The 22,820-nt window shown below is 38.1% G+C and overlaps 1 protein-coding gene across 1 annotated transcript in view; it reads left to right on the top strand.

The window, feature by feature from the left end:
• Positions 1 to 208: 208 nt before the first annotated feature.
• Positions 209 to 22,820, top strand: part of DNAH10 (dynein axonemal heavy chain 10) — a 57,341-nt gene continuing 34,729 nt past the window's right edge. Inside the window, exons 1-29 of the mRNA XM_069794854.1 lie at positions 209 to 477; positions 2,477 to 2,622; positions 3,435 to 3,540; positions 4,191 to 4,306; positions 4,793 to 5,018; positions 5,720 to 5,877; positions 6,587 to 6,817; positions 7,470 to 7,660; positions 8,129 to 8,327; positions 9,084 to 9,278; positions 9,951 to 10,121; positions 10,874 to 11,050; positions 11,397 to 11,570; positions 12,215 to 12,384; positions 13,052 to 13,203; positions 13,611 to 13,775; positions 14,459 to 14,666; positions 15,559 to 15,715; positions 16,908 to 17,384; positions 17,535 to 17,693; positions 18,026 to 18,142; positions 18,215 to 18,317; positions 18,548 to 18,726; positions 19,401 to 19,612; positions 19,925 to 20,081; positions 20,519 to 20,752; positions 20,853 to 20,975; positions 21,769 to 22,002; positions 22,525 to 22,748. Coding sequence (XP_069650955.1) covers positions 249 to 477; positions 2,477 to 2,622; positions 3,435 to 3,540; positions 4,191 to 4,306; positions 4,793 to 5,018; positions 5,720 to 5,877; positions 6,587 to 6,817; positions 7,470 to 7,660; positions 8,129 to 8,327; positions 9,084 to 9,278; positions 9,951 to 10,121; positions 10,874 to 11,050; positions 11,397 to 11,570; positions 12,215 to 12,384; positions 13,052 to 13,203; positions 13,611 to 13,775; positions 14,459 to 14,666; positions 15,559 to 15,715; positions 16,908 to 17,384; positions 17,535 to 17,693; positions 18,026 to 18,142; positions 18,215 to 18,317; positions 18,548 to 18,726; positions 19,401 to 19,612; positions 19,925 to 20,081; positions 20,519 to 20,752; positions 20,853 to 20,975; positions 21,769 to 22,002; positions 22,525 to 22,748 — 5,390 coding nt within the window. The 5' untranslated portion in view covers positions 209 to 248. The remainder of the gene's footprint in view (positions 478 to 2,476; positions 2,623 to 3,434; positions 3,541 to 4,190; positions 4,307 to 4,792; positions 5,019 to 5,719; positions 5,878 to 6,586; positions 6,818 to 7,469; positions 7,661 to 8,128; positions 8,328 to 9,083; positions 9,279 to 9,950; positions 10,122 to 10,873; positions 11,051 to 11,396; positions 11,571 to 12,214; positions 12,385 to 13,051; positions 13,204 to 13,610; positions 13,776 to 14,458; positions 14,667 to 15,558; positions 15,716 to 16,907; positions 17,385 to 17,534; positions 17,694 to 18,025; positions 18,143 to 18,214; positions 18,318 to 18,547; positions 18,727 to 19,400; positions 19,613 to 19,924; positions 20,082 to 20,518; positions 20,753 to 20,852; positions 20,976 to 21,768; positions 22,003 to 22,524; positions 22,749 to 22,820) is intronic.

Here is a 22,820-nt window from a genome sequence, read left to right on the forward strand (position 1 = left end):
TAAGGAGCTCCGCTTGTTTCCCGCCGAGGCGGGCTCAGAGCCCGCGGGGCCGCCGGCGCTGAGGTAAAAGAACGCTCGTGAGGGGCGGCGGGAACGCGGGCGCTGGGCGGGCGGCGGCCCCCTGAGGCGGGCGCTGGGCGGGCGGCGGCCCCCTGAGGCGGGCGTTGGGCGGGCGGCGGCCGTCGCTCCTCCCCGGTCCGTTGCCGTGACCACCGGCAGGCGTCGGGCGGGCCCCGGGGCTCGCCGCCATGAGCCTGGACGATGTGCGGCTGCAGTGGCTGCGGGACCGAGTGCTCGCCGTCCTGGGCCTGACCGGTCCGGCGCCTTTCGAGGAGCTGCTGAACCGCGGCGACGGCCAGGCGGCACGGACTGTGCTGCGCTTTTTCGACCGCGGCACCGAGGACGGGGACAATGAGAGCGAGGCGGGCACGGCGCTGCTGCTGCTGCGGGCCGAGCGGCGCGGCGAGGAGGCAGCGGGTGAGGCTCCCTGCTGCCCCGGCCCGCTGAGCCCTCCCCTGGGCACTGCCTGACCCCCAGCCCCCTCGCTCCGTCCTTCCCTCCCCAGCTGCCTGTTTCCCCCTCCCTTGGGCACCTGTTTATCCCATCTGCTGAGTCCTAGCCCCATTACCCCTCTCCTTACCCCTTTCCCTGCCTCTCCATCCCTTGGGCTGTGTCCAGTCCTCCTGAACCCCTTCTGTCCCACCCATTTCCAGACCTTCCTCTTCTCTGGTTGTGTCTCGGTGGGATTTGCACCAACCCCACTGCACAGTGGTTATGTCATGCTTTCCTCCCATTTTGTGTGTGTGCAGATACAGGTGACACAGATGAGTTTGCAGATGAACAGCAGGAGGAAGGCCCTGATAAGATGTTTCCTGAGCAGTTGGCTGAAACAGCCTCCTCTGTGGCGTTGGAAGGAAGTAGGTGGTTTGAGTGACCAAAGCGTAGTCGTTGCAGGCCATGCTGCCCTGGGCGCTGAGTGTGACTAGCTACCATGGCTCTCTTAAGCAGATCCAGCAGTATCTGTAACATCAGCTGTTATAGTACCTGTAACAGCTGCTTTTCCCAGGAAAGCAGATCTGATTTTGTGGATAGTGTCCTGGGCAGCGTGGCTAATGTTTTCTCAAGAGCTTCTGCCTCAGGATGCTCATTTGAAAGAAACCTATCCTAGTTTGGCTATTTCATTTTTTCCAAACAGATAGAAAGAAAAAGGCTGACTGGGGTGAACAAAATCAATGCACAAACACAGATCTTCCATCCCGTCTTTGTCTGTGACATCTTTCACTGGCTTTATAATTTCAGATTTTTAGAGATTAATTTTATTAAAAAGAATGAATATGTTCCCTTTAGTAGGAAATAATTAATTCCCCTTAAGAGTTGCAAGCTCTCCTCTTTATTCCAATGTAGTTTGTTGAGGATAAAACTGGTGGTCCTGTTCAGAGTTAAGATTGGTCCATTACTTTAACCACAGTATTGCAGACAAGCCTTTCACAAAAAATTGGAAAAAAATAAAAGAAAAGTGATAGAAAGGGTGTCAGAAGAGAGCAATGATTTTCCATGGCTCAGAGATTCTATTCTCTTCTCTGCTGTCAGTATCTGTGCAAGTCCCACAAGCTTCTGAAACAGTTAGTTGCAGAAGCAAAGAGTCATGGCCTGGTATTTTATATCCATAAAAGAATTTTGTTCATACTGTGCAAAAAAGATAGGACCGCAGAAGTTAAGTGCTGAAGCCTGGTATGGGTGTAAGTAGACTTACAATTCAACTTCTCTCCCTGCACCTCTAAATGGAGGCAGCTGCAATACTGCAGGTTAATGCTTAAAAGCAGGGAGAATTATTACTTCTTGATAATAATATCAGCACACAAAGGGGCATGACCTTTCCAGCTGGGGATGCAGCTATGCCTTTTCCACTTCCTTTAAGTGTCCAGAAGCCTGTGCTGAAAGAGGAAGAAGGCATGGTGCACCTTCTGAAAGACAGTATAAAATAAAGTTTGAAATTCTTGACTGGCCCTGGAATTCATGCAGTTGTTCCTGTGTTACAGTGTCTTCACCATCACTTCTTGGTCATGACATAACTATAAGCATTTTCCACATCATAGGTCTGGTGTGACAAAACCCTTAATTGTTTGCATTTCCTTTTATAAAGTGGTTTCATCTTGAAATGTGCTAATCTACTTACTTTGTCATTAAAAAATCAATTGCATTGGAAAATGCTGGTAAGGATATTCTAAATAAACACCAATTACCTGTGGAATGCAATATAGTCACTTGCTTATTTGGATTCAGTTCAGCAATAGTGTTGTCCTATGGGAAAATGTATGATTAACACCAATTTTGGATGGCTGGTAGTTGAAAGGTGATGCTGAAGATGGAAGAAAATGCTCAGTCATTTTGTTTGAGAAGAAAATTCAGAGAGTCTATCTTATATGCATGGAATACCTGTTCTTTAATTGAGGTCTTTTGTGTTATTCTTTCTCAGGGATGGTTCAGAAAAGCAAGACATCCCCTCTGCAATCTACAGGCAATGAAAGTGTGTCAGGTCACTTATCAACTCTCTCTAGTGAGTCTGAATTGAGTAAACTGGAGCAAAGATTTACAACTGACAGTATGGAACACACATCGCAGGTAAGTCTGTTGTATTTCGCTCTGTTCTTTTGTGGATATGAAGATGCTGGCTTTCTGATGCAAACATTTCAGTAAAACTGGTAGGCAAATTAAGGAGGTACAGTGCAGAGCAAGTACTCAGAGCAGAACAGAACATTTTACAAGAACAGGAATTTCCATTCAAAACCAATGGCCTGTGGTGTCTGCCATAGCCTCTGACATTGACAAGATATTGCAAAGTTAATTTACTTGGCAAAATGCTGAGTTTTGGTGAGAAAATGCAGCAGTAAGTTACTGAGGTACTGCATTAGCTATTCCCAGAGTTGCTTGTAAAAGAAAAGTTGCAGTTAGAATAATTACTAAAGACACCATGGGAGAAGCATGTAAGGAACAGCGAATGAAGGCTTTTGTACCTCAAGTCTTTTACATAATTAGATGGTCGGGATGAAGTCTGGAATTTCTAACTAAACTTGGTTTATGACTCAGATGCAGGTGGAAGGGGAGTAGATGCTTGCACATTCTCAGAAAAGTACAAGGCAAGGGGGCAGGCATTTAAGTGCTCTCTGGTTTCTTATGTTTCAAGCACTAATGCTTTTAGTCCTGTTGGTCTGGAAATCAACATTGTTTCCAAAGCTGATGATTTTTACTGTTAGCTGAGTGATTTTTTTAACATTTGATTTATGTTAGTAGTTTACTTGGACAGCAATGTGAAGATAATGGAGTTAAACTAATGATTCTGTCCTATTGCTCACAGTAGGCAAATGTTTTCTTGCTGTTAAGAAACATGGCAGCAAACGGTAATAGTTGTACTTCCTTCTTATTTTCTGTTTCAGCTACAAGAACAGAAAGTTGACAAAGTGTGTTTGTACGTGGCTCTTGATGAAATTCCTGAAGAATTTGTGACAGATTTTACTGTGTATTTTCTGAGAGATACCAAAGGTATGTGCCCTGAATAACTACAGGCTCAGCGTTTTCAGTCTTTGCATTAAACAGTACTCCACATTGAGAAAAGGTGATAGTGACTGGGATTCAGGATGGTGCATATCCAGCTTAATTAGCTGGGTGGGAATACTCTCAGAGTAGAACTGGGAATCAGGAATGGTTTTCATAGGAAATTTATGGAAAGTTACATATCTTCCGTATTTTACCAGCAAGAATGAAGCTTTCATGCTGCACTCTGAGGAACTAAGAAGATTTAGTTACTACAACTGCTAGAACTGTGTAACGTGTTTTGAGGATGAGGAGCTGTATGTGAAAGTTAGACCGTAAGGTGGTGATGAGCACAACTGGGCTATCAGACTTCCTGACCTGACTCAAATTCTGATACACAGCAGCAGCATGTTTCATTCTGATAGTTTATACTTTTATCATAAAACCAATGACAAGATGACACTTAAGTATTTTACTGCCCTGTCTGAAAAAGTATCTGCACTATTAAAACCAGCACTAGTTTTGAAAGTGACTTGCATCAAACCTAGTTTGTTACAAACACAGTTTGTTTTATTGGAGTTTTAACTTATTAGGGAAAGGACTTTATGCTTTCTGTGTCAGATAATTAGATTTATGCTAATTGTTTGTATACTGTTTAGAAAGAGTTACTGAACCTAACGACCTGACTGAAGCTATTGAGGTTCTTCCTAAAGTGATAAAGTTTGGTATACTGACTGGTGATACTCTTTTGATGCTAAAGAATGCCATCTCACAGGTAAATGTGTTAACAGCTTTTATATAGGGAGTCTTGAGTGTTTCTATGAGTGATTTGCCTATTTAGTATTCCGCTGAACATATGGACTATGCATAAGAAATACTAATATTTAATAAGTGACCTTCATATGCCAAAAAGAAGTTTTTGTTAATCCTTATTTAATATTTTGTTTCCCAAATTCTTGTAAAGATGTGGAGATGGGCATTATTTCATTGCCTGGCCCTATATGAGAAACATTTAAGAGTGTGACACCAGATACCTTTATTTTTGTGCTGATAGGCTTTTGTAAAAGCATACTGGAGCTATTCCCCTGCAGAACTTGAGGCAGAGAGAATGATGCTAAAGAGGTAACATGGAAGGAGATGCACTTAAATTAAATTTTAGAACAACATATCCAATGCTTAAGTGAATTGCTAGTAAGCTGACTTTTATTGTAGTCTTTTTTAATATGAACCATCTAATCTATGGTACCTGTTTGAATTACAGGTGTTTTCACCAGCTCTCTCCCATAGTCAGCAGCAGACTGAGGAAACTTCCCTTCATCCAGATAGTGAAAACACAGAGTCTGAAAAAAGGAATTTACCTGAGACTGAGCTTGCAGAAAAGAAAGAACAGCCTGTGGAATACTGTAATATTCAGATGAGGAATAAGAGTCAAATGAACAGGCAAAAATTCTTAAGTGTTACTCAGCAGACTATACAACAAACTGAAGGTGAGTTTTCTGCCTATGTCAGCACTGTGTTGGTTAGAGTACATGACAGTAGAAAGAGGTTCACCTAGGAATGGCTTTATACAGAACAGCAAATACATACAGTTTCTGGGGAAGCTCCAGACCTGATTCAAGTTTCTCTTTGCTGATAATAGTAGTACTTTTACTGCCCTGTAGCATAGCAGGCAGTGTGGGGAAAGGGATGAAATCAGTGATAGTCTTTCAAGCAGTCTGGAGTAATAATAGGAGAGAGGGTAAACATGCCTCATTGCTTACCAATGTTCAGGGGACTCAGACCATAGCAGGGTGTGGAAAGTAGTAGACCGAACGAGACTTTCACGTGTTGTTTAGCATTGCTGCTCTGACAGGGGCTACTGGCATGCCATTAAGAAGAGCGTAATGACCTACAATAAGCAGATTGATAATTTTCTTCAGCAAAGCTCTAATCCTAATTCTTAATAGAGATTGGGTTAAGGCTTGAAAGCTGAGAGCTTTTGTTTCTAGGAATATATCTTTCTTTACACTGTGTTAACTGTCAAGCAACTAGATGTATTTTGCCGTATTCTCAAATAGGCAGAGCCGGTGGTATGTTACTTATCCTCAAGTAGCTAACAAGATGGAAGGCATAAGCCATTTCAGTGATGTTACGTTACCAGTGCTGATGGAACAAGACAGTTAATTCTATGTGCCTTTTCTGCCAATAGGAGATACTAAACTGGAGATGCCAACTATAAATCTAGATGGAGAAGTGACTGTTCTTGCCACAGTTCCAGAAGTGGTTGAAGCTCTGGAAAGTTGTGCAATGACCTGGCAGAAATTAATATCCACAGCTCTAGAGGAACAACTGAAAAAGGTTCCACAGGTAATGTTGCCTATAACACCACACTTTTATTCCCAGAGACATTACTTCATTTCCCCACAAGAATCTCTTTGAGTGGTTTGAGCTCATTTTTAATACATCTTCATGTCTGATTGTTGGAAAGCCATTTCGTAATTGATGTAAAGTAGAACAAAAGTAGTGAGGAACTGTGTGACTCTGGGAAATAGAATATAAATAGAATATAAAGTAACTCACTGCAGATCCTACCCTCACAGGATAACTGTGGAAAACTAAGGCATTTTTGTTATCTGCACTCTTCTAAAGAGCCATGAAATCTTAAAAGCTTCAGTGGTTTTCTTTTTTAAAGGGATAACTATATTTTTGCTTGAAAGAAGTCATGTCAAACAAAAAAAATCCAATTGTAAGGTTCTGATTCTGTAAACACTTGCACATATGACTAATACCATTAAACATACTGAGGGATTTCATGTCTACAAAGTTACTTGTGCATAAGTGTTTGCAAGCACAGACTCTCCAGCTCCAGTTCAGGGATATACTCCCATGAGCAGTTCCCTTCAGCATGTGTAAAACTTTTGATTTCAAGGATGATCATCTGTCTGGGTTTTTTGCATGGTTGAATTGTATCAGGTTTTTCTCACCATACAGCATATTGAAAAGAAGGAACAAATATAGTCCTGGTTATAGGTTTTCACTTTTGCATAATGGTAATTTTATTCCACATTACTTGTAGGGTAATGGTCCACTTGCAGAAGTTGACCTCTGGCGTGAAAGAAATAGTACTTTAAGTGCTCTTACTGAACAGATAAAGCTTCCAGAAGTGCAAAAAGTCTTGGAAATATTACAGGAAGCTGAATCTGAGCATAGTGGAGATTTACAGATAGTCTTAAGTGACCTCAGAAAACATCATGCGGAAGCTCTAGATAATGTCAAGTTTCTTTCAACTCTCGAACGCCATTTAAAGGTATGTATCTTTAAGAAAACTTTGTGAAGTTTTAACTGTGGTTACCTAAGTTTCTCTGTTGATATAATAATGTCTTGTTTAATTTTTACTTTTTATCAGCAGTAAAGATGTACTCTAGCTTTTTTATATTTAATAAAAAAAAGTCTTGCCTATTTTGTTTGAGTTACAGTTGTTCTAATATTTGAAAGCAGAAGCCCAGAGCTGTGAACAGCTTGGTTTGTAAATCATAGCCTTGGGAGAGTTTGATAGCATAGCTGAATTGGGGAAAACCAAGATTTCTCTGCTTCATTTTTGAGGTAGCTTCTATCACTGATTACAGCTAATGTCTCAAATTTTAAGTTTTATTGAAGAGCATCCAAACATCCAAATAAATTGTTGAGCCAAACCCAGTCTTGGGACATCTTTTACAGAAAAGAGAATATTAAGGAGACAGAACCTAAAAAGCATTTGGAGCAATAGTTGTAGATTTGCGCATCCTTAACTGTGCGTGTTACTTAGGCACCAGGTTGTTTCCTTGACTGGGTAATTTTTTTTAATAATGTCACAGACTTTCTTAACTTCAGGTATCTATAGAATAAATATTGGTTTATTGAATATGAATTTGTGTATTTTCGTGACATCCTATTCACAATATTTATAATACATTTAATAGAATTTAACATACGGCACCGGGTTTAATGTTGTCTTGGATACAATTCCTTCACTGATGAATGCCCTGAGAATGGTATGGCTTATCTCGCGGCATTACAACAAGGATGAAAGCATGGTACCCCTTATGGAACGAATTGCCTGGGAAATTTCAACAAGAGTGTACAAAGTTGTGGATTTACACACACTGTTTAAGTAAGTGCTGGATTCCTGTTTAACTAGGCTGTATTTATTAAAAGCTTTGCTTGTTTTACGTGAAGTGCAGTAGATAACACTTTCATCAAATTGGTTTCAGCATTTTTCACTATCTGAAGTTGTATTAGGTCAATTAAAAGTCAATTTATTTTGTAATTTTCATAAATTACTGAATAAGCCCTGAAGAAATAGGTGCTTGTCCTCTTTTGTGTGTAAAGGACATGAATCAATAAACCCAACAGAATTATAGTGGTAAAAAAGTGGCATAAATATCATCAAAATCAGTCCTGAAATAATATCTTCTTTCAAAATCAGTCACATTGAAAATTAAGACCTCACAGTTACAAGTTTTGCCTAGATCTTATATAATTAGAAACTGCTAAACCAGAGAATATTAATCCAGTTGAGATATAATTTTCTATCTATAGTCTATCTATAGTATATTAACTGTTTTGATTTGATTAATAGAGATGATAGAGCTGCTGCAAAAAAGAAAATAGCAGAAGCCAAAAGCACTCTTGAAGAATGGAAGAAATGTTACTTTGCTGTTCGTGCCCAAATTGAAGCATCAGGAAGAGAGCAACACTGGGAATTTGACCGAAAACGTTTATTTGAAAAAACAGATTATATGACTTCAGTCTGTCAAGATCTGTATGATATTTTGCAGGTAGTAATATAGACAATAAATAAAGGGATTGTGTGATCAGTGTTCTATTCTGTAGAGGAGATTGTTTTGTATTGTGGTTGTTGAAATGTTAACAGCCTTTAGTTTTGTGAGTGATTTTGTGTTTTAAGACCTGAGCAGTGCATTTGATTCCAACAAAGCTGCACTTAACGCTTGAGACGAAATAACTCTTCTCAGGGTACTGGTTGAGGAAAGATATTACTGTGTACACTGCTGTTACCAACATACAGACTTGTAACAACTGTTTCACAGATTTGCAGTTTTCATGGGTTGCTAGCTTAATGATATAATTTTAGATAAAATAACCATTAAAGTATACTATAATATAAAATTTCACTATATATAAATCAGTATATCAATTGCAGGATAACATATGAAAGGAGAGATGCTATGTTTAGGCTAATTTAAGTCAGGGTATTAGTGGTCTATCAATGGTCAGATGCTATAGACTGTGTATGTAAAAACTGCTTATGTGGAAAGTGGAATAAAAAAGTGTAATAACTGAGTATTATCTGTTTTAACAACTGAAGTGTTGGGCCTGTAGAGTGGGGGGGGGTTTCCATAAAGCTACTTAGTGTCTTGTATAGAAGTACACAAAATGTAAATCACAGCACAAATCGATCATTCTCTGACCTGTTTTTATTTTTTAAAGGAAATAATATCACAAAGATGTGTTAAATGGCAGGGAAAAAAACATTAAAAATAAAGCTTTCTGGTATGTTTTTCTGAATTACACAGGTTATTGAAGAGTTTTACAATATATTTGGTCCTGAACTGAAAGTTGTCACAGGGAATCCAAAGCGTGTTGATGATCTACTGAGAAGAGTAAATGGACTAATTAGTCCTATGGAAGAACTGACTTTTGACCCTTTTAGCATCAAAAGTGCATATGACTGGAAATTAATGATGGAAGAATTTAGAGAAGAAGTTTCAGTAAGTACCATACACTGTGATTCCCCCCCGCCCTGCCCCATTACTTACTATATACAAATTCCTTCTAGAATATTAACATTTTCATTTAAAGAAAATAGGTTTCTTAATTTAAAGAAAATTTTTTTCATTTAAAGAAAATAAGAGAAAAGAATATATGAATAAATATGTAAATGAAAATGTAAGGAATTTGATAAATTTTTTAAGTCAGTATTCTGTTTCCAAATTGTTTTTGTTTATAGTTTCATTTTATCTTTAAACTGGTGAAGCACACTTTTTGTTCATTGGCAGAATCGCTACAGCATGAACAGAGGCTACACATGACCTCCCTGTACTCGTGTGCTGACATGTCTCACTCATGTCCTACAAAGAAGTAAAACTTCCTTTTGTGGATTCATTCAGTGCTTCACCCCTCAGCTAAGAATACCCACAAAGTACAAATTGTTACAGTGTTTTTTGTGATTTATATACCTGCCTAGCAGGCACATTAACTAACATTAATTTCCTGCAGCTCACTGGAAAGCCATCAGTTTGTTAGTAATTTATAAGACAAAAAATAGTAAAAATATTCTTGACCACTATTATGAAAAAGTATTTTTATTTTGCCTTCCTTTTTTGGTTTTGCAAGATGAATCTCTAAGTGATAGGATTTCTTGGCATTATTCCTTTGTTTAGGTTATTGAAGAAGAGACCAAAAACTTTATTGATGAATCTTTTAAGACCCTTCGATCAGCAGAAGCTGCATTTGACATGCTGTTAAACTTCAAACACATCCGCTCTCGTGAAACCATTAATAAGCAGATGATGATGAAGTTCAATGATATTTTGGACCAATACTGTAAAGAGGTATCTAATTTAAGGATTTCTTACGTAGTACATGAAGCTCTTTACCTAGTGAAAATCATAAATCTGTGTATATGTCTAAATACCTGTGTAGTGTCATTTACTGTCTGAAAGACTGAAAAGTTTTACAAAATAAACATAATTGCCCTCACTTTTTTGGAGCCCATTGGAGAAATACTATGGTTAATTTGCTGAAATGGATGTGCATATCTGTGTATGTGTGGCACTGCATGGGAACTGAAAGATGTTTGCATGTACTGTGAATGCAACAAGGCTTGTGGCTATTCCTTTACCTTGTGAACAGCAGTTCAACAGTAGTCCTTAGAAGTCCTTACTGAGAAAATACATCTTTCACACCCTACAGCTTTCTTGTGAAGGATGAGTTTATGGTATGACCAAAAGGTGTCAGAGATCAACCATGAAGGCAGAAATCATTTCTGACGTGTTGAAGCCTGTCTGTTGGAAAGCTTTTCATGTCATAGCATTTTTCTTGATATTTCAAAGAACGTTGAGTTTAACGATAAAAGGTAATCTTACAGAAAATACTGCCACAATAGCAGTTCCACAAGATATAGAAAGGGAGACGTTCTCTGTAGTGCAATTAATACAAACAAGAGATGCATGAAAAAAAAAGAAGAATTGTTTTTATCCTGCTGCTGGAATTAGCTTCAGAGCTTGTGCTGTGTACCAGGTTAGATACTGACCATGGACAAGCAAGTGGAGAAATGATTCTTTGTAATATTTTTTTTTTCTAGGTCAAAAATGTTAAGCAAATCTTTGTTCAGAACCTCAAGGATCCACCTTTGTACAAGAATCATCCTCCAGTGGCTGGAGCAATATACTGGTCCCGATCTCTTTTCTATCGGATCAAGCACACTATTATTCGATTTCAAGAAGTAGAGGAGTTGCTTGCTGGTGAACGTGGAAAGGAAGTATGTTGGTTCTTTTGATATTTAATGAACGAAGAAATACTTTCTTCATACCCTTCTTCTAAAGATGTGAAAGTGCTCTTATGCAAGGTGAAGTTCCAACAATGTCTTTGCACACAGCAAGACATGTTCGACGTGAAAAGCTGAGTGGGACTTTCCCACTGTTTCCCAGAGAGACAGTGACAGAATCAATGATGGGATTCAAAAGCCTGAATTCTCCATTGCCTGCATTAATTACAAGGCATTACTTGTCCTTTCATCTAATAAATATTAGAAACCATATTAAAACATTTTAGTTGAACATTTCTTATGGTCTTTAAAATGAGTTATACAGAATTTTCCTTTCTAGGTGAAACAAATATATCTTCAAGTGGCCAAGAGGATGAAAGAATACGAAGATCAAAAATATAATCAGTGGAGAGATGGGACAGAACAGATACTCCCACTGTTGCTGAAAAATACTTTGCTGACTGTCATCACTGGTGGGGCTGCAACCCATGTTAATCCAGAGACTTTTGAGCAGGTGAGATATAGGAAGATAGTATACCAGACTTCTCTGTGGGGAAGAACTGAAACCTATCTAATGGTCAGTGAGATTTTTCTAAGAATAATATTTTAAACACAGTTTTTGAAAGTAAAATTTCAAAAGTTCTGAGCTTAGAATTGTTTGTGGTCCTTTAAAAGACATAGTTACTGAATGACCTGGCAAATGGATGAATGTTGTTTCTCTATGTGTTCTGTGCTGTAATTGTTAATTTTTGGGTTTTCATGCCACACCTTTGGGATGTTACAACAAAACTTGGGACTGAAGTTAGGTAGAGGTAGGCTCCCAGCAGAGATCATGCTGAATCCTGTTCTAGCTAAACTTTTGTCTGATTATGAACTTCCACTGGGATTTCTGTTGTAACTGTGCAGCAGTATGTAAACAGAGGTGATTTGGTTTGTTACTTGTAATCAGCTTTCACTGAAGAAGTAGTTGTGTATAATTTCTGAAACTAGAATGCTGAGGTTGCTATCAAATTTTAAAGGCATTTCGGCAAGCTTTGAATGTCAGCCATTCTGACTTTTACCTACGGCCTTATCAAATGTCTCCAGGAGCTAACCTTTTCCTTGCATTGTAACGGTTTGGTGTTCCCCTCCTTTCTGCTGCTCTTTCTTGTGTTGTAGAGCTCTGTAACAGAGGAGCCTGTCACCACAAAGAAAAATGTTCGCTTCATAGTGAATTTTTCTCCCATACTCCAAGAGATTATCATTGAAACAAAGTACATGGAACAACTAGGGTTTCCAGTCCCAGAAATAGCAAGATATGTGGCATTACAGGAAGAAAAATATCTTAGGTAAGGCTGTAACAGAGTATCTGCTCGCATGCAGACTTATGGCAGTGTTTCAAGTGATTTCACTCCAAACCAGAATGGGCCCTGAGTCATCAAATTTTGGAAATATGAGAAGTCTTAGTGATTTTTTTTTTTAAGGGTAAAATTACTAATGGCCAAGTTGCACTAATAAGCTTTTCTCTGGCACTGTCTGCATCCTTTACCTTGTAGGACTATGTTATACAAATTAACATCTCATCAAAATCTGAGGAAAAACCAGGAAAGTAATTTGTTTTGCAATGAATTTAGTGCCATTTAGATTTCAGCTCACATTTAAACTCACTGCTGCTTTCTTCTTGTACAGCCTTGGATAAGTCACTTTTGCCTAAATTACCACAGACCTTCAGCACACAGGTATGCCGATAAGAGCCCTAACTGGATTTTAAAGTTCACCTGTTGAGTTCACCTATGTGCTTCAGACTGAGGCTGTCTTAAAAACTTTTCCTGAGTTGAGGCAGGAGAGGTTTGTCTAGCTACTACTGGAGCCATATGAAATTAAAGCAAATTTTGCTTTATATGGAAGTCTGAACGGAGTGATGGAAGTGATCTGCTCTTTGATCTGAGTTCCAAGCTGTATTTCCAGAAAATCATGATTTTTATGTTTTATTGTTGTGTTTCTTACACTGCTTAGATATACAAATAGATTGAAAAACATGCTGGATCACTATCACAAATTAATGGGAACACTGAATGAAGCAGAAACCAAACTTCTTGATGACCATATTCAAGAACTGTGGAGGGTATTCAAATCAGGGCACAGAAGACTCAATTGGAACTCCTTAGGTAATGGAGATGCTATTTTAAAATGGCCTTAGATACCAATTTTCAGTTAAAAAAAATCTCTTCAATTCTGCAATCTATTTTTTATGTCATATGACAGCAATGTATCCCTAAGTGGTACATCCTATTGCCACGGTCAGGGTCAGAATAGTAAGTTAGACAAACTCAGATCCAGCAGGGTATTTCATATGTTTTTATTATATTTAAAACACTGAGTGGAAATGGGTAGAGACCCTTAAATAACAGCTGTAAGGGAGCTAGATGAACGATTAGGTGAGAAATGATCTATCTTTCTGCAGAGCATCAGTTCATTCTCAGAGATAAAACACATCTGGTTGTGGCAATTTTGATGCATTGGTGAAATATTTGTTAAAAGAAAAAAACCACAAATGGTTGTGATTTATTTCAAGGTATTGGTGACTTTATTGTCCGATGTATGCGAGCCATCAGAAAGTTTGAATCACTTGTCCATCAGATTCATAATCATTCTGAAGACATAAGCAACAAACTTCTGTTCATAGAATCAACAAATCTCTTTAAGTTTCCACTTTCAAAAAATGGTGATGAGCTTCCTGGTAAGTCTTTATATTTTCATCTCCAAGGTCTGTGGTGTTTTATTTTGCTCTGTCTGCTAATTTGCATTTTTAGTTGCTAGGATCAACCCTTTTAATCGTTACCAAAACTAGTTACAGCAGTATTTCATGGTATAACAAAGGAAGCACAAGCAGAGCTTCAGTACCCTAAAGCTGATGTTGTCAATGAGAGAAACATAAAGATGAGTGTACAGGTAGATCATTTGACTTGTGTCTACCTTGCTTTTGATCACTTTTCCCCTAGCTTTCCTTTGATTTCCTTATCCTTCTTGTATGCAGTAGTGTAGTCTTAGAGCTGCAATCTGCATGGAGTGTCAGCTCCTTCTGGGCTGTCTGAACTGAACTGGTTGCCTCAGATGATAATTGCAGTGATGTGATTGTCTCCCAGGTGCCCCTGTCACTTGAGTGACTGGGTGATGGATCAAGTTTTTTGCAATGCTTTGTAAGTCTTAAAAAGATTACTTTTACATCTAATGGTTGCTATTAAATAATTGAATCCATATAAAATAATAGGGCTGAAATATTAATAAATTAAGCATTAATAAGTAAAGATATTTTTATCAATATAAAAGATCAATTTCGTGTTCACAAATAAAGCCCAGCTAATTATTCAAGTCTGTTAGGTCTTTTGCAGTTAATAAAGCTATTTTTTGTATCTTTTACAGAAGCGAAAGAATTTTTTGAGTATGTTAAGTGTGAAAGAGCAAAAGATGTGGCACACATGGTTAGAAAGTATTCTGCAATTCCACAATTGCTAATAAAAGTGGAAGGACGAGTTGCCAACACAAACACTGGCAAATCTCCAAAATTAACTTCCTATTATGCATACTGGGAAAATAGAATTTATCAGGTGTTGACACAGTTAATTGTGAAGTAAGTCAACTGTTTGCTTTAATGGATTTTCAGTCTTTCATCTTCAGGTTTTTCTCGATCTGTTCATCAATATGTATACTGATATTCTGTTTGAAAACCTCAGTGATGTGCAGTTTGAGACAAATTTGTATTTGTACTGTTTTTTTCGTGTGAAGAATGGAGAACTGATAACAAGGTACAGGAGAAACCCAAATTCTGAGAAAATGGATATTGGCATGTTGTTGGCAGAAGAGAGAAATAAGATACATTTTCTGCAGTGTGTGTAGTTGCATATCCCTGGTTTATTTTTTAAATCAAGGTTTGGTTTTACTAAAAAATACAATTTTGAGAACTTGATGTCTGGGTGCCAGATGCATCCCTGTAATGCAGGAGACACCAGTACAAGAACAAAGGTTTGCTGGTTTTTACTTTACATGTTCTGCAGTAGCTGGGGCCAAGGAGTTTCCTGTAGCAAGATATTATAAGGGCTTATAGTATAAGCTAGATATTATTACAATAGAGCATTGCAGGCTTATAAAAGCTTCCCAGCCATCTCTTCTTCTCATTATCCATGTCTTTGTAGTCTGGGCCACGCGCAGCTGACTTCATTGTGCTTTCCTGACTGGACTCTTGCAGTGGAGTTGACCATAGTCTCAGGGTCCTTTTGCACCAGGGTATCCCCATTCATTCCTTCCAATAGCTTCTTTTGGCTAGTCAAGCTTTTGCATTAAATCAGTATTAGTGGGACAATTTTACTTTGATACACATCAGTGTTTCAAACTGAAATCAGTGGTAACTGACTTCAGACAGATCTGCTTAAATATCTAAGCACAATTGCAGTCTCTGTTGGGCATTTCCATGGGGGGCAGCACCTGATTATTACTACCTTTAACATGATTTTTTCCTTTCCCAGGAATTTGCAGGCTTTTAATGCAGCTGTTCTTGCAAATGTGCCACTGTTCCAAACAGAAGCTATTTTATCTGTTCCTGAGATAATCTTGCAACCTGATGCAAGTGAGATTGACAAGATGACTGTACAATGTATCCGAGACTGTGCTGAGGTCACTAAGGTGATTTTTTTAATAAAGATTTACTTGTTGCCAGAGTTTGCTTGTGATTATAATGAATTAATCTTGCTTTACACTTGGGCAAACATAAATGTCAAAGGGAAGATTCATATTGCTTTATCTTGAAATCAAAATATCCAGTACATTGTTCTAATTTTACAGACTGTCCTAATTTTACAAACTGATGACAAAGGAAAAAAATCACCATAAAGCTTCATGCAAAATTTACTCAGGCAAAATTATTTGTTAGTTTTCAGCAGTTTTGTCAGTGTAAGGACATGATTTGGTTCTATAAATCAACATACATCAGAAGGATATACTCTTCAGATTGCACTGCAGATGTTGCTTTCTGATGTATGAATAAACTGGTGGAATAAGGAATGTGAGTAGCCTTCTCTATATTACAGCTCTCCTCAAAAGCTGCAGAAAAAACATTCAGAAAATGTTGGGAGAAGGACATCTAGGACACATCTAGGGCAGCAGGTTTACAGCAGACAAAATATCTAGCTTGTTGGCAAAGATGTAGCAATATTTCCCTGCACAAGTATGTTCACCTTGAACTGCTTTCCAGAAAAGAAGCCAAATATTGTGGCAGTGTGCCTGCCCTGTGCTGATGGAGAAATGATTCCAGATGTCGCCTGAAATGAATAAATTTAGATTAAGTGTGCTTCCTATGCTCAGATTTGCTGTTCTGCTCCACTGCTGCATCCAGCCTGTTTGATCTAATACCTATTTATCTGTGTCATGCTACATTGCTGCTCAGCAGAGATTTTAAAAGCTAGTAATGCACGGAAAGGTTTTGTTAGGATTAAATTAACTCTTCTCTCAAATTTATGGGAAAATGTAATCTCTTTTCTTGCTGTCAGCAAAACAATTGATTTGAGAAATCATTCACACCACTTCCTTCATAGTCTAAATAATGGTGAATTTCTTCACAGAAAGGGTTGTCAAGCATTGGAACAGGCTGCCCAGGGAAGTGGTTGAATTGCCATCCCTGGAGGTATTTAAAAGACATGTAGATGAGGCACTTACGGACATGGTTTAGTGGTGGTCTTGGCAGTGTTAGGTTTATGGTTGGACTCAATGACATTAAAGGTCTTTTCCAGCCTACATGATTCTATGATTCTATGAATAATTTGACTAAAATGACTCTCTACAAAGTAACTGTTTTTCAACCCTGTCTTGAAAACTCTAGCATTTTGTACGATGGATGCATGGTACATGTCTTGAATGCCCTCCTCAGCATGTTGATGAAGACGAAGTTATCACTTTCAGCTTTTACAGTGATGTCTCCCAGAACCCTCTGATAATTGAACAGGCTGTTCTCATCACTCAGAATGTCCACAAACTCATGGCTTCTCTCAGTAAGTATTCGAACCAATGGAAGAGGTACCACCTGCTGTGGAAATTAGACAAAGGCGCAGTCATGGAGAGGTTAGGTGCAGAAAAGCCTGCTTGTGTCACCTTTGATGAAGAGTTGCAGTTCTATATGAAGGTAGCTCAAGAAGTGACTCAACAGCCCTTGATTAAAGATGAGCAATTTATCAGGCTTCAGCTGGCTCCTTTAGCCTACATGGTGCAGGAGAATGCTAAAGGCTGGGTGATTTCACTTGGAAAGTTGCTTAATGAGTCTGCAAGAGAGGAACTCTTCAGTCTTCAGGAGGAGATTCAGGTAGGTATTTTCAGTTTGTGTTATCTTTTCACATAAACTGAAAATGAATCTGCGTGTTATTTACTTGTGTTTTGTGTTTGACCCATCATTATAATTCTGCCTAATTGCTTTGTCAGTGTTGCTTCTAGAAATTATTTTTACTTTTTACAGAGATTATCACAGAGTCTTAAGAGACCTCCTGATTCCCTGGAAGATCTCAAAATTGTCCTTGGCACAATTGCAGAGATCAAAGGCATGTCCTTCAAGGTGGAACTGAAATACTTGGACATCTGGGAGAGATACCGAACTCTTGCAATGTACAATATTCCAGTAAGTGCATGTCTCATAAAACATTTCAGATTTGAGCTAGGGGCACAAATGCCTCACATGTGAATGAATAAATGTTCTCCTTTTAAGACATTTTACAGAATCACAGTATTGTTGAGGTTAGAAGGGATATCTGGAGATTGTCTAGCCTAGTCCAAATCCCCTTCTCAAAACAGTATCTCCACTTTAAAATGGATATGTTGCATGTGTTTAAATCTGATTCAGATCACTTCAATGCTGGTTTTGTGTTTTGCAAATTTATAATGTAAGCACGTGTTCCCCTCTTTCTTGTGACTAATTATTTCTTGTGAGAGATGTTACTTGTTTTGATTTAGGTAGCTAAAGAAGAGCAAGAGATGGCTGACAAGATTAGGGAAAAGTGGGAGACTCTCTTCTTTGAAGCATCAGAAGTTGATTGCAACCTTGGAGGCATAAAAAGAACATTCACAAAGGTAATATTTGTAATTAATATTGAAAAAAATTAGAAATTGAAAGGAAAACAATTTAAACACTGTTCTCTTTAGATTACACAGCAACAAATTGGGGACTACAGCAAAGAGATAGAAGATTTCTTCCATAAATTCATGACCGAGGGGCCTGGTGCTGTTGGGGAAAATCTTGATAAAGGTAAATAGATTAATGTGTGTAAAGTGATGTCTTAAAAATATTAGTCTTTGGACAATTCTTCACATTTTATGTAAAACAAGAAAATTGTGCTTTCGTTATTAACATACAAACTGATCAACCAGGAATGTGACATTTTTAGTACTATAACGTCTACAGTCTATATGCAAATGCTGTCTTATTTATTCCCCATAATCCATGGGATTGTTTAGAAAATTCCTCTCCTTTCCCAGGATTGGAACTCATGGCCATTTTTGAAAAAGAAGTGGACAAACTGGAAAAAAATCGTCAGGAACTGGGCAGTGTTGAGAAACTTTTTGACTTGCCAGTTACAGTGTACCCTGACTTAATGAAAGCACAGAATGATATGAAAAATCTAAAGCAGATCTATGAAATTTATGAATTACAAAGAGTAAGTATTGCACTGTGTATACACAGACACACACGTATTCGTGTACATAGGTACAGAAAAGGTGGGGGAGAGAAGAAGAGGCTGCATTGTCCACTAGTTACTATCAAGTCTGTTCTAAGCCTTTGCATGAAATAAGCTGTGACCTGTAATTGACTACCGCCATGAAATGATTTTAATGGTATTAGGACAGGACTAACAATGCCTCCATAGTGGACCAAACACATACTCTTATCAGATAGGAGCAGACCTCCCACCCCCCTAATAATTATTGGGTGGCATTTTGCTGAACAAGTTTCCTGATAATTTCAGTGGAATTACTTTTGGATATAATATGTGTACAGGTGACAATGGGTATCTCAGGCTTTAAGTGATCTTAACTATTTTTTAATAAGTTTTATTTTTCCAAAATTAAAATGCCCTGTAAAGTATGCTCTTAAGGATGCTTTTCCTGTTCTCCATATTTCCTTTTGATTATTTCTTATACAACTGGTTGTGTTCAGCTATGATATGTCTTGGACATGACCCTGTCTCTTCCTCTGTTTGTAAAATGTTAATACAATTACATCTGCATCCTGACTGTGGTCTCTAGGTCTTACTGTAGTGGAAAGGTTTTTTCTTTTGGTCAGAACTAACAGGAAATATGATTTTTTTCCTCCTGATGACCTTGTTCCCAGGCAGCTAAAAAGGAATGGTCTCAGACACTCTGGATAAACCTCAATGTCCAGCTTCTTCAGGAAGGAATCGAAGGATATCTTAAAGCCCTTCGAAAGCTGCCCAGACAAGTACGCAATATGCCAGTAGCTTTTCACTTGGAAACAGAAATGAAGGCGTTTCGAGACTCCATTCCTTTGTTGCTTGATTTGAAAAATGAAGCTTTAAGAGAAAGGTTTGCTTTGATTTATTTAAATCCACTTCCTATATGTAGGAAGATTTTGTTTGTTTTGTTAGAACTTTCAATTTCAGTTACTGGGGTCGTGCCATGTCCTGCAGCTTGAAACTTCACTTTCTACTTAATGAACTTGTGTAATAGTATGCAAGGTGACTATGATGACTAGGATACTTTATGTATTCAAAATACTAGTTCTTGTTTAAATAGTAGAGAAACATGGTTTCATTATTATATATTAAATTACAGTTGTTTTCATTTTTACTGTATCATGGTGGTTGGTAGAATTGTTGATGTGTCAATTTAAAACAGGCATTGGCAAGACCTTATGGAGAGAACAGGAACAAGTTTTGAAATGACAACAGAAACATTCACTTTGGAGAATATGTTTGCTATGGAACTTCACAGACACTCAGATGTTATCAGTGAAATAGTTGGAACTGCTGTTAAGGAACTTAGCATTGAGAAGGTAATGTAAAAAAATCATAATAAAACTAAAAAGACATAGATGACAACAGTCTGTGTTTTATTTGTGATTTTTATACTGGCGTGACAGCAGGTTTGGCCCTCTTCAGGGAGCTGCCATGATGTAACTGATGGCAACTAAGATCAATAGTTCTGTTAATAAGCTACCACATGGCACAGAATCCTAGCTCTCTTGGCTTTGGCAGCAATATATTAGATATCTGTTATTACAATAAGCAAGTTTGGCCTAGGAAAAAGGATCTGAAGAAGGATCCATTCTGTTTCCATCATGATATTTTGAAATAGACCATTCTTTATAAACCAGAGTTAGAAAATCTGTGCAAAAATTTTGCTCAATTAGTTGATTTAATTTTTATGCTAAGATTATAGTTCTCTAGTTTTTGAAGATTAAAACATGCACCTTTTTATGCTCACATGCAGGGTGTGAAGGAAATAGCAGAAACATGGGAACACCTGAAATTCACAGTACAAATGTACTTCAAAGGCACTGAGAAGCGAGGCTTTATTCTGGGATCTGTAGATGAAATTTTAGAGATTCTTGATGACAATAATGTCAATCTTCAGAGTGTTTTGAGCAGTCAATTTGTGGGTCCTTTCCTTTCAACTGTTCACCACTGGGAAAAAACTCTGTCATTGATTGGTGAAGTAATTGAGGTAGGCAGGGAAGTGCTGAACTAAATAATTAATGTTTATTATTTATAATCAGGGTTTTCAATTGTATTTTTTTTCTTTGATGGTAACATTTGTGTCTTAGATCTGGATGGTGGTTCAGAGAAAATGGATGTACCTGGAGAGCATCTTTATTGGTGGAGATATCAGATCACAGCTTCCAGAGGAAGCCAAAATATTTGACAGTGTAGACAGGATGTTTAAAAAGGCAAGTAACTGACTTGACTTGTGATCAGCATAATTATTTAGTGCATTTTGCTTCCAGTTTCATAGTTAGCTGTAGTCTTTGTCATTTGTAACACTGAGAATGATATGTTATAATGAATTGAATATGGAATTGGGGAACCCAGGAACTCTGGTGTTTTACTTCACATCTGTCATACACAGAAGACTTCTCCTGATTTAGCTAAGCTGGGCAGAGGTGTGACCCTTGGCTGGCAGTACTGGGCAGGCAGATCCCCATTTCCTTTCATTGGATACATCTTTTACCTTTACCACGATAATAAGAACCTTAAATGTGTTTCTATAGGTTGAGGACCTACATACATGCTAAAAAGGCTTTGCTGATATAATGCCACTGTTCCCATACTGAACACATACTCCCAGTATGAATATGGTTTACTTTTCTTTTTCCCATCTGCAAAATTGAGATAGTACTGTGATTCTGAAATTGTGTTTGTCCTTCACTTGATGTACCACTGTATACAGGAGCAAGGTCAGGTATATGCTTATGCTTGCATGACTTGGGATACAGGCTTGTCTTGCTTACACTTGCTTTTATAGTAGTATCTTGATGGTCTCAGCTTTGAAAGCATACTGTCTTCATGTTTTCATACAGCACTGCAGCAATAGGAAACCATATTTAAAACTCTTTGTCTAGTGCACTTCTGTAAGAACCTATACTGCTTGTGCTGCTTGTGTGCTTTGTCACTAGTTAAATATAATTTGGTATAATCCATTGCTGTTCAGTATTTTCTAAACTTTATTTTCTCCCTGTGTAGATAATGGATGAAACTGTAAAAGAACCAACAATAAAAAAATCCTGTCAAGCCCCAAATCGTCTGTCAGACCTCCATCATATAAATGATGCGCTGGAGAAATGTCAGAAAAGCTTGAATGATTATTTGGATTCCAAACGAAATGCTTTCCCAAGATTTTTCTTTATATCTGATGAGGAGTTGCTTAGTATCCTTGGCAGCAGTAACCCACTTTGTGTCCAGGAACACATGATAAAGGTACAACGTCTGGCTTTCCACAGTGCTTTTGCTTTTAGGTGCTGTAAAAAGTTGAACAGACTATACTGTACATGCTGTTAAGGGTGCGCTAATGTTTATTTCATACAAAGAACATCCTGGCAGCATCTTGAAGAAGCTCTGAATAACCAAATCAAATCTGATTGATAGTCTCTCCTGGCTCTCATACTGGCCAGTAGCAGTTATGGTAGAGGAATGTTGGTAGAGGAACAATCAAGATACACCAGAATGATCAGTCATTAAAGAATCTTCCAGTAGCTCCTGATAGATCTTTATTTTCTAGAAAAGAAAAATCAATGTAATTTGGGCCAGATCATCTGCTTGTTAACTCTGCAGCTGGACTGCTATATATCAACATTTGTATTTGATTACTTAGAGTCAGGTTCATTTCTCTTTAGAGTCCATGAAAGTTTTCTTTCAAGATTAAATGGGGGCTAGATACACTTAAATCTCTGAAGCTTTGTTTCTAAAATGCCAGTGAGTTTCTTTGTTGGTGCATTTCAGATGTATGATAACATAGCCTCCTTGAGGTTTCAGGATGGTGATAGTGATGTGAAAATTGCAACAGCCATGATTTCAGCTGAAGGGGAGGTGATGGAGTTCCGGCAGGCTGTAGCTGCAGAAGGCAGAGTGGAGAACTGGATGACAGCAGTGCTAGCAGAAATGAGACGAACGAACAGACTCCTCACTAAGGAAGCTATTTTTCGATACTGTGAAGATAGAAGCAGGTGAAACAATCAGTGTCAAGGATAACACAAATACCTTACACACTATTATGAGCCTGTAGCAATATAGAAAAA

The sequence above is a fragment of the Haliaeetus albicilla genome, chromosome 10 (assembly GCF_947461875.1).
Source record: "Haliaeetus albicilla chromosome 10, bHalAlb1.1, whole genome shotgun sequence".
NCBI lineage: Eukaryota > Metazoa > Chordata > Aves > Accipitriformes > Accipitridae > Haliaeetus > Haliaeetus albicilla.